The sequence below is a fragment of the Solanum stenotomum genome, chromosome 9 (assembly GCF_019186545.1).
Source record: "Solanum stenotomum isolate F172 chromosome 9, ASM1918654v1, whole genome shotgun sequence".
In the NCBI taxonomy this organism is placed as follows: domain Eukaryota; kingdom Viridiplantae; phylum Streptophyta; class Magnoliopsida; order Solanales; family Solanaceae; genus Solanum; species Solanum stenotomum.
This window is the reverse complement of record NC_064290.1, coordinates 14,079,987-14,095,359: the sequence shown is the minus strand read 5'-3', so window position 1 is coordinate 14,095,359 and position 15,373 is coordinate 14,079,987. Positions and strand designations below refer to the sequence as shown.

Here is a 15,373-nt window from a genome sequence, read left to right as displayed (position 1 = left end):
CTTTACGGAATCAAATTTGGGTGAGTAGAACTCTCAAAATTAATCTTAGCGTGAACATGTAGTTTCTGAGTGTCGTTAGTTGAAGTCGTGTTATGAAATGGGGGTTTTGGAATTCTTTAATTTGCTCACTGTTTCGTGCAAGCCGCTTTGGCGGTGATTTCGATCGCCGAGGGGGCCGCAGTAGCGGGGTGAGGATCGCTGTGGCGGACCAGACGCAACTTAAAGTCGTAAATAAACCCCAAAAATATTTTATTCTGCAATTTTTGAATTTGAGAGCTAAGGAACGAACCCAATGCTTTTCTTGACAGTTTTCCACCATTTTTGAGGCTAAAGGTAAGATTTTAACTCCCCGAATCCATTTTTTGATTCGTAGAACATAATCTAATGGGTAATTATCAATGGGGGAAGGTTTTGATCTAGAAACTATGGTGGAAAAAGCCCTAATTTGGATACTTGGGATCATGGGTATGATCTAGGGTTATTATAATTGTTAGTAATCCGAGTAATTAGTGATTATTTATTAATTCCCGTATTATATTGATTGTTTGTAGACCAAGAACAAGCTGAACGAATTCGGAAATGGAAGAATCAAGTTTCTTAGGGTTTCAAGCTTGTTTCGAGGTAGGTGATGGTTGTGATTCTATGATTGTGTGATGTATGTTTGTTCTTACTTCATTATGATACATGTTTGTATGTGAATGTTGCATTATTGATCACATTAATTGTAAATGGGGATATATTAATGATGAATGCCATGAATCATGATTTGATTGTATGATTATGAGAATGTACTTGGTGATTGTGATTGTGGCTTGTTGAATGGATCGGGGTGTTACGTTCCAACACACTAACTTGGATTGGTTGTCACGTTTCGGCATGATTATGGGATCGATTGCCACGTTCCGGCATAATCATTGTATCGGGTACCACATTCTGGTATGCTAACAATTTGGGTTTGGGTTCCATGAGAGGATCAATGATTTGATATAATTGAGTATCTTGAGAAATGTGAAACTGTTCGATATATGCATGTGATTATATTGTATTGACTTATGTATGTTGCACTTAGTGGGATAGCCGCGTGATTCTACCAGTACATTGTGGTTGTGTACTGACATTGCACTTGCTCTTTCTTTGTTGAGTACAGGGCATCTTCAAGCGGCAATTGACAGACCTCGCTTAGAAGATCAGTGATCACTTTTGAATTCAAGAGTGAACCAGTTCTTTTGGGCTGCCATGAGTTCTCCTTTAATCTATGTCTACATAGTTAGTTGTTAGTTCGTAAGTTTGGGGTTGTAACCCTTCTTGTTTAGACTTTTGGTTCATTGTTAGATGTTTTGGTACATTGACTTTCAGGTTCTAGGCATTACTTCCGCAATGTTAGTTTGTTATTAGACTTTTGTTTGGAGTTTATGGGAACTCTATTTCTTTCCTTAGCATTTAACTTACTTCTGTGACTTAAATGCTTTAGTATTTTTGATTAAGTTGGTTAGCTATTTAGTATTAATGGTTCTCCCACTGGAGGGTTAGTGTGTGTGTCAATCACGATGGTTTGGGTCGTGACATGTACAATTACCCTTCTTCTATCTTTCAGGCCTAAAATGCCATTGACATAAAAATTTTGGCTCTATTTTGCCCTCATCTTTAACAGCCTAAATAATAAGCTTAATTAGCAAATTCATTTATGATGTGTCGCTATCCTATTGACTACCCTAATAATTAATTAAACTAATTAAAAAAACCAAATACCCACCCAAAATCCCCACCCATAACCCAGATCTTTTAACCCAAATATTCTAACCCAAACCTTTTAACCTAAGAACAATCTGGCATGAAAGAATTCATGGTGAAATGTTGTTCAACATACTTGTTCATCTTTTTAAAAAAATTATCTGATTGTTTAACTTTCACTATTCTTGCTTCCTAAATCTCCACTACTTTTTTGGGTCCTCTTTGCAGTGATACTTTCTGATTACTATGATTTGCCAATTCAATGACATTGTCGATTGGCGTAAGTTTGTGCGATCATACTGAGGGAGAAGGATGTATATGACCTAAAGCAAATCCTCAAGAACATCACACAAAAAGAATTTGTCACCTTGCATAACAACTTAGTAAAGGTGAGTAACATCTTTGAAACGTAGTCTGGATTATCCTTTGAGTATTTATACTCATCGTTCGTACATAACAATGTATGAACTCCTGCTTCGCCATCATGTGATCAAGTACTAAACCAGAAATAGATAATACACACACAACACTATCTGCGTAAGTTTTTTTAGGTTAAAAGGTTTGGGTTAGAATTTTTGCGTTAAAAGATCTAGGTTATGAGTGGGGTTTTTGGGTGGGTATTTGCTGTTTTTAATCAGTTTAATTAATATTAGGGTAGTCAATAGGATAGCGACACGTCATAAATGAATTTTCTAATTGAGGTTATTATTTAGGATGTTAAAGATGAGGGTAAAATAGAGCCAAAAGTTTGACGTCAAGGGCATTATAGGCCTGAAAGGTAGAAGACGGGTAATTTTGTACCAATTCTCATAGTTAAGGATTATTTTAGGCCCTTTTCCGTGTGTAAAATAATAATTTGTGTTTGACTAATTCATTTGAAAAGTATTTTCATAAGTAAATTGTGTTTGACTAATTTTAAAAAAAAAGTACTTTTGAGAGAGTCAAATTACGAAAAAGGATTATTGTTTAGAGAGAAACTATTTTAAATATATATTATAAAAAAATTAATTTAATTTTAATTTTTATTAAATTAAATTATACATATTTAAATTTTCAATCAAAATTATACCTTTTTTGAGGAGGGCTAAAAAATTTAATTGTTTTTTTTTTCTTTTGTCTAATCTTGCAAAAGTATTATTATTACCTTTTTTCAAATTCTGCAAAATAATATATAAAATATTAATATATGAACGTAAAATAAAAATTTATTATATAAAAATAAAAAATAAAATTCTTAAATGAAAGTTAACCAAACTTATACTATGAGATATGTTAATTAATTACTAAGAGATATATTGGTAAATATGTATATATGAAAGGAATATTATCGTCTTGAGAAAAATAATTTTTTTTATTTCTGCTTCTATTTTTTTAAGAAGCAGAAAATTTTAGCTTCTTCCCAACAAAAAAATTACTTCTGCTTCTATTTTAAAGCACTTCTACTAATTTTCCAAACGCTTAATTTTTCAACAAAATATTGTTTTTCTTAAAATAAGTATTTTTGGTCTCCCAATAGCAATGTCAAACATGCTCTTAGAGCATCTCCAACCCTACACTCTATTTTACTCTCCAAATATAAAGTTCTCTATTTTTCCAGACAATCAACTTCAACTCAATTCTCTATGTTACTCTCTAAAAAAAGAATATTTTTTTCTCTTCTCAATATTATATTATTATTTATATTTCTATTTCATTTTCATATTTCATAATATAAATCCGTTCTTTCTTTTTTTTTTTCCCAAAATAATCACTCTATATAATTTTCATGTAATATAAAATTATTACTTTTCAAATTCTTTATTTAATATAAAATTATATTTTATTCTAAAATTTTAAAGAATAACTACGAATAATTGAAAAAAAGAAATCAACAAGCACAACCACAATCACAAGCACAACAATTCTCTAGATCATACACTATTTTTTTTGAATATTGTTAAATCTGAAAACGACCTACCGGATTACTAAATTATTGTTGTGATTTTTTAAATTATTATGTTATGTATTATATTGTTATGTTGTATTTAAATTATTATGTCATGTATTGTGTTTTTAAATTAACACGTTCATCTTATCATTTAAATTTTGTGCATTCTTCAAAGTGAAAATCAATAATAATATCAAATTATATCTTAAAGTGACGAAAATTGAAAAAAAATTGAAATATTGTTAATTTGAGATGAAAGTAATATATATTAAATAATATATTTTTTAAAATGTTGTAATAGTCTTATATGAAAAATAATATGTTAGTTATAAATAATATAAATAGTATTAATTACTAAAAAAATGAAATAGGAGAACTACTATTCACCTCTCTATAAATATAGAATAGAGAGCTTTTTATAGGGTGATTGCAGGGACGGCTAAACCCTAATGGCGCCGAAGCAATGATAAAAATAAAGCCTTAAAACCATTCAATCTTAATATATATAAATATAAAAAGTTATGTATTTTTTATTAGTATTAATTGAAATTTTCTTAATAGTTTGTTGTCAATCTTTTATCAATCATTAGCCACACATTTAGAATTTTTTTATTTTTCTAAAAAGACAATTAATGTAATTATAATTAAAAGTGGTATGCAATCAAATTTCCTTTCTACTTCTTGATTTGTCTGGTTCACTTCAATTTGAATCAATGTTTAATATTGGCTTTGTAAAGTTGTCTTCAATTTTTGGAGGTGTCTTTTTAGACATTTCAAGCCCAATCAATTAGATTATCAAATAATTAAATTTAAAAAGACACTGCCTTAGCTTTGAATGTCTTCTAAAGCATAACAATTACTGCAATATTGATAATTTAGACCAATTTTGTAATCAAGGTGAATATTAATTCTAATTTTTAAATACTTCTACTACTTCCAGAATAATTGCTCTATCATGTGAAGTCTTATTTATATTTTTAAATACTTCTAGAATAATTTTAATAGTTTGTGTAACAATTGATTTAATTGAAAAGGTTTTAAAAATTCTAATCAATAACATAAAAATAAACATTTATAGTATTATGTAACATACAATAATTTATATATGTCTATTTATGTCTTACGAATTATTACAAGAAATATTATACTGTCAATTGAAAAAAAATATTAATCATCAAATTATAGTTAACTATAAAATATAAAAAAATTAAATAAACATAACCCTATTTTTTGAAAATTCCGCTTTTGCGAATTCCACTTAAGCGAATCTCTGTCCACTTTTGCGACATCTGAAACCCCTTTGGACCTAAAATTTTGAGGTTTAAGCCTCATTTTCCATTTTTTAGCTTGAAAAACTCTTGGAAACGATTTTTGAAGAGATTTCTTGTGTTAAATCTTTTGGGTAAGCTCTTGTGATCCTAAAACTTCATTTCTCTTTGATTATTTATGGATTTTAACATCAAAACTTGGGATTTTGATTGTCAAATGACAAGATTTTTCAAGAACTCAAATTTTAAACCAAAATGGAGGTTGTGAGCTTACTTTGATTCTTTTTTTGAAATGGTTTTCACGAAATCGGGCTTTGAGTTGATTGACCCATTTTTCAAGAAAATTGATGTGGTATTATTGTTTACGAAAATTTATTATGAATACTTGTTTGTATATAGATTGTGTGGCTTTGAAAGTGATTTGGAAGGGGAAGAATCAACTCTTGAAGTAATTAATTGATTTCATTAAGGCAAGTGATCTCTTAAACTTTGTGATATAGTAGAATTGTCTACTTCTTTTCATTGTTTGTGTGTTGGAGTAATGAGAATGAGGTAAGGGATTCATTGTTCCACTTGATTAAGCTTAATGAAAAAAAGGGGTTAAATGAAATATTATGTGTTGATCGTAATGTTTGTGAATTGCCTTGTGATGGCGCCTATTTGCTTGATTGATGAATTGCTTGAATACATGAAAGTGGATTGAATTGCATGAATTGTTGTCTCTTCTACGTGGTGTGATATTTCTCATGTGCATTGATTGTTGAACTCCATGATGAGACATGTGAGGGTTATGATGCCGAGGTCATTTACAACAAGTGCTATGATGTCGATGTCATTTACAACAAGTGTTGTGATGTCAATGTCATTTCCAATAAGTGTTGTACAGTCGATGGGAAATGGTTCCAGCTAGTGATTTAATATAAAGCCAATGGGAAATGGTTCCAGCTAGTGATTTGATATAAAGCCAATGGAAAATGGTTCCAGCTGTTGATTTGACTTAAAACCAATGAGAAATATTTTCGGCGAGAGTTGATTATTGTGGTTTGATACATTTTGATTGACCTACTTGTTAATTGTGATTTATGCGAGTCATATTTTTGAAATATAGATACTTAAGATTGACTTACTTGCTTCGTGTTAGTTATTGACTTGTGATTATTGAGCTTTGTGAGCTTTATATTGTAGAACTGTTAAGTTGAGTTGATTTCTGTGTAAGTTGTAGTTTGAGAAGGTTTGGTTGGGATGAAAAGAGTAACCAAATTCTAACTAAATTGTATTGTTTATTAGGTTGCTTGTTGAGTACCGTGTCATTGGTACTCACTCCTTGCTTCTATACTTGTGTAGGTTCCGAGTCCGTCCCCGTGTGATCTTCTCCTTCTTCTTCTAATTTCGAGGCTTGTCAAGGATTTTGAGAGGTAGTAGCTTGTCATCTTGGCGGCCCTCTTGTTCCTTTACCTTATGTTTTGTTCTACTTGAGACACAAAACATTGAGACTTGTATTTATCTTTCGAATTCTGTTTTTACATTAGTGGCTTGTACATGTGACAATAAGGTTTTGGAGTGTTTTTTAAAAAAAAATAAGTTTCCAGCTTATATCTCGTTCTTGTTTATCTTTCCGCTTTTCTTTTGTTTCATTGGATTGAGACTAACTTGTCTTGGTGGGAATAGACAAGTGTCATCACGTCAATTTTTGGATCCTGACAAATGATAAGCAGACTATTGTGATCTCGATATGATATTGTCGAATTATGCTTGAGTCTTTTCTGTATTTTTAATATTATGAAGTTTTAGATTTCACCAGTGATTATTGGTATTCTTAGCTGCACAAAATAACCCTTAAACCCCACATGAACTTGTAGTTGCTAAAACTATAAATCCTTTGTATCTTAGCTTCACTAATAAATTGCGATATAAAAAACTTTTACCAGTTCCTCCGGGGCCTTCTATAAAGAATGCACCTGGTTTATTTGAAAATACTCTATTTAGGATTACATTATAAGCTCTTCTTTGTGCAATGTTTAATTTGTTTTGTAAGAGAAGATCACCTTCAATAATAATAATATTTATTTCAAAGTAAACGTCTTTAGAGTAGATGTTTTAATTATTTCAGGATGTCATGACCTAGGGGTACACCCTAGATGTAACATGGCGTACAGGACCCCGAGAGACCCTATATAATCCATTTATAAGAAATAACATAAGAAATAGAAGATAAGAGATAAAGACAACATTTCAAGCCCAATAGTTTTCATAAGAGTAAAGCGGAAGTCTAAACACTTTGTCTCAATAGCCATCTAATACAATAGAACGAAACTGGGACTAGCCCATACATCATGTTCAAATACTGAAAATAAGAAGGAAACTAGGAACAATGGAAATCCGTTCTCGAAGCATGAGGACTCACCAAGCTCGGAAATCTCGCAATCAACTATTAGCCACAAAACTGAGGACCTTGACTGTCAGACCCTACATTTGGGAAAATGTAGGCAAGAGTATGTGTTAGTACAAACAATGTACCAAGTATGATAGTCATCCTTAAAACATTTAAGACATGCTAAAATAGGACATTTCATGACATGCAAAGACCAAGTCAAAAATAAGATAAGAGGGTTAGAAATCATAAAACGAAATCATAATTAATGCAAGTAAAACCATCTTTGAACACACGTGAGATACTTCTTGAAGTAGCCTTAGTTCATTATTATTGTGGGAATGAGCCTTAACCAACATAAAGACCACATGAGCTATAACATGATCCCCAGTGTCTCCCACACCGAAAAGGGTTGTCCTACTAGCCAAGGTAGAACCATAAATCTGAGCTAAAATGGATCCACTAGCTAATGTCTAGCTAGACAATCATCCTATGGGGGCACATAGGTAAGGGATAAGGAGATTGCTACTAGAAACCCGACTTCAACTCGGGAGAGCTTCCATCTCAATATCCTCTCGGTGCTAAGCATAATTCCCACGGAGTAGTCATTTCTTACTTGTTCTTATTATCCATTGAAGGGAACGTCATCTTGCCAATCCAAGCTAGGTCATGAGTCATCCATGGAAATATATCATTCATTAACCAATCCAAGCTAGGTTCCGTTAAGATAACTCTTTATCTTTTGATTCAATTAGGTGAGAAGACCTTTCAACTTAGAATCCTTACTATATGAGAAAACCTTTCACAATCATGTTTTCATGTGTATATGAGAAAATTCTTTCAACAACACAACAACATACTCATTGATACTTTACTCTCGAAGCATCCTTAGAACATTTACATAGATTTCATCATAAATTCAAGTGATCTCATCACTTCATGCTTATTTTCATAAAACTCTTCTTTCATAATAAAAAACCCACATCAAATGAACATAATTTGAAAAATATGGGGATTTCATGGGTTCATAGGGGAAACATCATAAATTCATAGTATTTCATCAATGCATGCATAAAAGATCATAATCCAATCATTTAAATCAATAATCATGAGAATCCATGGGAATTGAAGAAAACCCTAACTCAATTGGGGATTTCTAACTTTGAAAATAGAGGAATTTGAGAGCTCCATGAATGGAAGGAATTCATGGATGAAAACTATCATACCTTACTATCAAAACCCAAAGCACTTTAGGAATGGAAGCTTGATCTTGAACCCTAGCTTGAATCTTCTTCTTCAAGCTTTTAGAGAGAGAAATATCCTTGGGAGAGAAAGACTCAACTTCTTTTGGTGATTTTAAGAGAATGAGATGAATGGATAGAATTTGGGGTCAAAATAACTTATTATGGATCTTAGACATATGAAAAACGATGTAGTATAGAGATAAAATAATTAGGAAAAGACTCCACTGCCCCTAAAAATAATTGCCGTCCCACGACCCACTGACCTCGATCGATGGACCGTGGTCTGATCGACGGTCCGTCATGTCGGTCTGTCGTTTGATTCAGAAAGTCAGAACTGGGGTCACGAACTACGTACCCTCAACCACAGACCATGGTTTGATGAACGGTCAGTTGGTCAGGCCATGGTTCCATGACCCTTAACAACTTTTTGAGTGGCCTATCCACGGGCCGTGGTTGGCCCTCATGGATGGCACTTTGAAGCTCTAAACATGCTATTGTGCTCTCTCTCAAATCCGAGGTGTTACATTATCTCCCTTTTGGGAACATTCGTCCTCGAATGGAACTCAAGTTAGCACGAAAAAGAGTAGAAGTGAAACTAACAGCCCAATCATCAATGCAACTTCATCAAAATGCACTTAACCATGGAGGAACCTCAACTCCAAGCTAAAACATATTCTAAACATCAAAGGAAGATATAAACTAGACCTAGCATCCCAACATAAATGCAATCTCATAAATGCACATATTCGAGGAAGAAACATCAACTGCAAGCTAATGTATACTCACATGTTCATATCATGAAGTTCATATGCAACTCATACTCAAATGCATATAAATGTGTAGAAATCAATCAAGTTGACTCATTTTTCTCAGAACTTACTTTTTCATGAACATGCATAATAAGGAAATCATGGAAATAGCTAAAACACATGACACCAAAAGAGTAAACCATGAGGAACTCAATATTTTAAGCTAGAATATGAGTAGAATGAAAAGAGATAGGGATACTATGAAGTCACATCACCTCCAAACTTTCACCCACCAAACCATAACAAGGAACTCTCTCAAAACCTACATAGTTATACTTCACATATCAACCATGAAGCACACTATCTCCCCCTTGGAAGCAACCCCACTAGTCTTTTCAAATCCATCTCCCTCAATCTAAACAGAACACCAACGTCTTAACAACCACTAAACCATTGATAAAAGTAAACGCTTAAGAAATTTCCACAAGGATTTTCTAGGACTACTTTAACCACAATCACCATACATGGAATCTTACCATATCCAACGAAACACTCAATATCAAGCAATGCATAACCTAAAGCTAAAAGACCTTAACTTACCAATTACCGCATCCGGGGAATCCTCATGATCTTGTCAAGTTTGATCTTGCCTACCATCCCTTTCCTTAGAAGTAAGAATTGGGCAATTTTTTTTCTTGTGACCACTCCTTCCACACCCAAAGCAAGCATTAGAACCGGCTAGACATTTACCCTTATGTCTTCTCCCACATTCCCTACACCCGGTCCACATTTGCTCACTACCAACCATGCCTTACTTGTAATAAGTGTTTGCTCATTTGAAACAGACAAGTCTCATAATATCATATAGTAGGTAATGTGGTGGTGCTGGAGTTGGTCTTCATATTTGCCTTTTATTTTGATATGATTTTGTTATTGATATTCAATCTTTTTTTCCCGCTTAGGAGCCCCAATAATTTGAAGCTACATTTTTCGTTTTATTGTTTCACCTTTTTTCGTGGTTTTACCATAGAGTTTCTTCCCCTAATTGCACTGACGTTTTGAAAGTATTCTCATTTGTAGCGTGAAGTTAAGGATCTTCGGCTACTTCTACCAGAATTTCAGCTACAGGTATTTCTGATCATTTATTCAGATTCCCTTTTAATCGTGCATTAGTTTTCTCTATCTTTGTTAAGTTTTATTGCTATTTTGAAGTGTTACCGCGAATATGTTTTACTATATGCATTGAATAAGGAATAAAGAAATGAAACATAAAAAGTACCGACCCTCAACTATAGTGGCATCAGTTTCTCTGGTCTTAGATATGTCTGTTGAATATGTTGCAGTGCCAAAGGTTAAAATCTTGAAACAAAATGTCATTTCTACTCATGTCTGGTGTCTTATCCTTAGCAAACTCTCTGAAGCTGGAAGTACTATCTTCGATTTCATTTTAGCTTATCCTAATCATTTGAATAAAATGTGAAATTCATCCTAAACTATTATGTTAAGATGTATGAGTCAACAATCAGTCAATGGACCAAGTCTCTTGACACAACAAGAACAGTAATAAAAAGCACAAGCAATAAAGTAAACAACACAAGCAGTTTACGTGGAAACTCCCTTGCTGACATGTACTCACAAGATTTCAACCCAACTCCATTTAACTCTAAACGGAGCAATGATTCAGCTTATAGACTCTTGTAATCTAGGAATTTAACTATAAATCTCTTCCCCCTCAGTGTAGCAACTTTACTACAAAGAAAGAACTCAATAACTCTATTGCCCACTAAACCACCTAACTCTAGATGATTTAGACTTCAACTAAGCAATAACTATGTTGCCCACTAAACCAATTAACTCTAACTGATTTAGGCATTTTGAATGAACGACAACAACGATCTAATTCCTTTATAACACATGAATAGATTTACAATGATAAGCACTGAAGTATAAACCGTAAGACAACTAAGATCCAGAACAACTCTATCAGGTCCCTGTTGCTCTTTTGGAAAATACTTCACGCAAGGTTGGTTCTTGCTTGTGTTCTTGAATCTTTCGGGAATGCAAAAAAACTGAGGTTGTCTCTGTTGAGGAGAGCCTTATAAATAATAGACACAACCTTAGAAGCCATGCTAGTGGCCAAAGATTCTGCCATGCCGTTCGGGAGCCGTGCACCAACTCCTGCAGACCTAGAGGCTGTAGTGTACTTTTTCCAGCTGTCCCCTTTCTCGTATATGAATACCATAGGATCAGGTCCCTTATAAGATCCCTTTTGTTTGTCAAATCATCAAAACTAAAAAATAACATTTTCCCCCTTTTTGATGATGTCAAACATCAATCAATTTACCCCTATCACCAGCACTAGCCAGAAATTACCTTATGCATAACCAATATATTAGATGAAGATGAAAAAATAAAAAAAAATAACCTCAACTAGAGTGTCATGATTGTGCAATCATCACGACTTTAACCTCCAACACTTGTGGTTCTGTCATATTGGGTTCCAGCAGAGTGTCGTAATTCTGCAGTCAGCTTCTCTTCAACCTTCCAGCTCTTGTGGGTGAGTCATATCTTCAACTGTTTTAGGCATATCTGGCAACGGGGTACAAATCTTCGACAAATGCTGCAATCATTTTGGAAGTCTAATCTATAGTTCTTGGGAATTCTTGGTGGACGTCAAGGATGGACTCAAAACTTTTAAGATCAATGACAACAATATTCATAGTTTTTTGGATGAACAATTTTTTTTAGAGAAAACAGGAAAATAGGATCTCAAGCTTCCATAACTTCACATGGCTACACACTAATATGACGCGTTTAAGGTGAACTATTACATATGCTATTTGGTAGATACAAATTATATAAAATACTAAATCCAGGTTCATTACAAAGTGTTGTCAATTGTCAAATCTCCGCATAATTCAATAAACCAACTAGATGTTGCGTGAAACAGAACTTGACACCTGCTGTAGGAGCTGTATCAGCGGCCAGAAGATATCCAGTCTTGAAATCTTGATTTGAGTTTGCAAATTTGAAGCTCCTAACGCGCTGCATTTTTAACTCCAACCACTGAAGAGCCCTATTAATGCTAAGCTCAGTCAACAAAAACTGTTTCAAAGTGAAAAATTCAGTTCTCTTTTCAGTACATCATTCCTTATAGAACATATTCACTCTATTATATTCTCCTGCATCCTTTAAAACTTTAACAACTATAGTAAGTTGTAGTTGAATATCTGATGTTAGCCTAAGCAATTCTTTACCCTGCACTTCTGTTATTTCTTCTCATATCCTTTTCCTGCATTTGGAATTTCTTCAGTGATGGTTGCTCATATGATTTTTCTTTGTGGTTTCTACTTATCTTTGTCTCCTGCCTTTGAAATTTCTTGGATTATTGTTGCAACGTCTAACGTTATTGTTGGTTTTGGTTATATGTTGATTCTACTTTTTTATGGCTGTCCAAATTTTTGTCACAATCCGACTTTGTTGATTTGTTAATTTCACTGCAATGCTGAAGATGAGGTTTGTTTGAAATAGTTTTTTTAGCTGAGTTGTAGCTTAAGTTTTTTTAAATGATTTAGGGAAATTCGTGTGGTGAATAATTTTGAATAGCTTAGTAAGTATATACACATAAAGGATTGAAATTTTAAGTTTTAATTTTCTGTTTCTCTCAGCCTCTTATATAAAGTGAACACAAATCTAAGAGAATTTCTGAACATCTTTAACAATGATCAGAGCAATGAGATTGATGCAAAGTTGGGGTGGTGTCTGGACCAGCATCGCTAGTTTCATATTCATGTGGGATAGGATCCGTCGATACTGTCCCCCTGAGCTTATCCGAGCTTCTGATAAGTGGACACGAAGAATCAGGAGCTTTTTGTACCCTTATATTCAGATTTCCATCAGTGAATTCATGAGCAACAATCTCAGGCCTCATGATGCCTATGCAGCAGTCGAGGCGTATCTCAGTGTCCACTTTGCAAAAGAAGCAAAGAGGCTTAGAGCTGAAACGGCAAATGGTGGGAGCAAGTTGGTGCTAAGCATGGATGAACATGAGAGAGTTACTGATGAGTTTCGCGGAGAAAAAATACAGTGGATTTCAGGCAAACTTGTGCAATGGGAAAGTAAGTACTTGCTAGAACTGGAAAGAAAATATTACAAGCTTATGTTCCACAAGATATATCGTGACATGGTAACTGATATTTACTTGGAGCAAGTGATCAAGGTAGGGAAAGAGATTCAGATGAGAAACAGGAAGAGAAAGCTCTACACTAATAATGGACACAACAAGACCACATGGAGCCATATCGTATTTGAGCATCCTGCAACATTTGGTAGCCTGGCAATGGAAGCAGAGAAGAAGCAAGTTGTGGATGATCTCCTCTTGTTTAGAGATAGCAAGGATTTCTATGCGAGGATTGGCAAGGCGTGGAAGCGTGGTTATCTACTATATGGTCCCCCGGGCACTGGGAAGTCTACTATGATTGCTGCAATGGCAAATTTATTGGATTATGACGTGTATGATCTTGAACTGACATCTGTGAGGGACAACACAGAATTGAGAAGGCTCTTGGCTGAAATATCAAGTAAGTCTATTATAGTGATAGAAGACATTGACTGTTCACTTGATCTAACAGGGCAAAGGAAGAAGAAAGAGAAGACTGCAAAGACCAACAAAGAAGTTCCTCGAAAAGACACAGAAGAGAGTGGAAGTAGAGTCACTCTCTCTGGGCTTCTGAACTTCATTGACGGTCTTTGGTCTGCATGCAGTGGAGAGCGTATAATTGTCTTTACTACAAATTATGTGGATAAGTTGGATCCAGCTCTTACAAGAAGGGGAAGAATGGATAAGCACATCGAGCTCTCATACTGTAGCTTTGATGGATTCAAGGTGCTTGCAAAGAATTACCTGAGCTTGGACACACATCCCCTATTTGAATCAATTGAAATTCTAATGACGGAGACCAAGATTATACCTGCTGATGTTGCAGAGAACCTGATGCCCAACTCCCTGAGAGAAGACGCAGAGAAATGCCTTCTGAAGCTGGTTGAAGCTCTCAAACAGGCAAAACAACTGATGATAAAGAAAGACGAGGAATCCGCACTGTCTGAAGCTGCAGATGGGTTGCAGGATTCTATAGACAAAATTTAAATGGTTATTTTTCACAATTAATTGTATGACACAAACAGAAAGAGTCATCTGAGACCATTTGTGTTTTATAGTTAATCATCAAACTATTTATCTAAAACTAGATGCTATTTTCATGTGACAGCTAGAACACAAAATCTAATCAATTACCTATCCTTGAAAAACAATAAGATAGCAAGCCTGGCCTTGCATAATAAAACTATTTTACCTTCTGTTAAAAGATGGGTACATTACTAACAGTTGACTGCAATCTCTAAATCCAGCAATAGATCCTTAGCATTGGACCATTGGTAAAGTATCCAGTTACAGATCTTTTTTTTTGCCTTTGGCAGCACTAACTTACGTTACCTAATTCTGCCCCGCAATATGAAATGAGAAAGCTTGCATGCAACAATTACATGGCGTACCTGCTACCTCCCACCATCACGAATCCATAACATGATAGTAATGAGTCAAGGAACCTTGAAAGTACTGAAATTCATATCGCATTATGCATTCACAACATGTATGTGCAAATTACAGGAGGAATTTATATTCATCAGTTAAAAGTTTGAATAGAACAGGAAGAATAAAAGCAAAATAGACTATGATAATAATTTATTAGAAACATCCTGGTACTCATCCAAATACCTATTGGTAATATGAGTTAGGCATCAGTCACTTGGAATTAAGCTAGCAGTGACACTAACCACAAGAAAACAAATGATCCTGCAACTCTCAAACCCCCAAATACTTTCTTAGTATACTACAAGAATATGGGTGTTTTGTGGCAACTAAAGTTACTACAGAAAACCAAAAAATATTTTCATATGCTTCAAATTATTCACATCTATTTTGAAATGAAAAGATCACTTGGTTTACTATGTATAAGAAAGTAATCAACTCTAATAGATTCTTCAAGAGATTTTGAGATTTCATCATCAACATTCCCATCAAATTT

The 15,373-nt window shown here is 34.0% G+C and overlaps 2 protein-coding genes across 2 annotated transcripts in view; both read left to right on the top strand.

Annotated features, from left to right (window-relative positions):
• Positions 1–15,373, top strand: part of LOC125876491 (serine/threonine-protein kinase STY13-like) — a 143,271-nt gene that overhangs the window by 110,753 nt on the left and 17,145 nt on the right. The gene's annotated exons all lie outside the window — the stretch shown is intronic.
• On the top strand, positions 13,012–14,436 carry LOC125877294 (AAA-ATPase ASD, mitochondrial-like). The gene has a single exon (XM_049558630.1). The coding sequence runs from the start codon at positions 13,012–13,014 to the stop codon at positions 14,434–14,436; it is 1,425 nt and encodes a 474-aa protein (XP_049414587.1).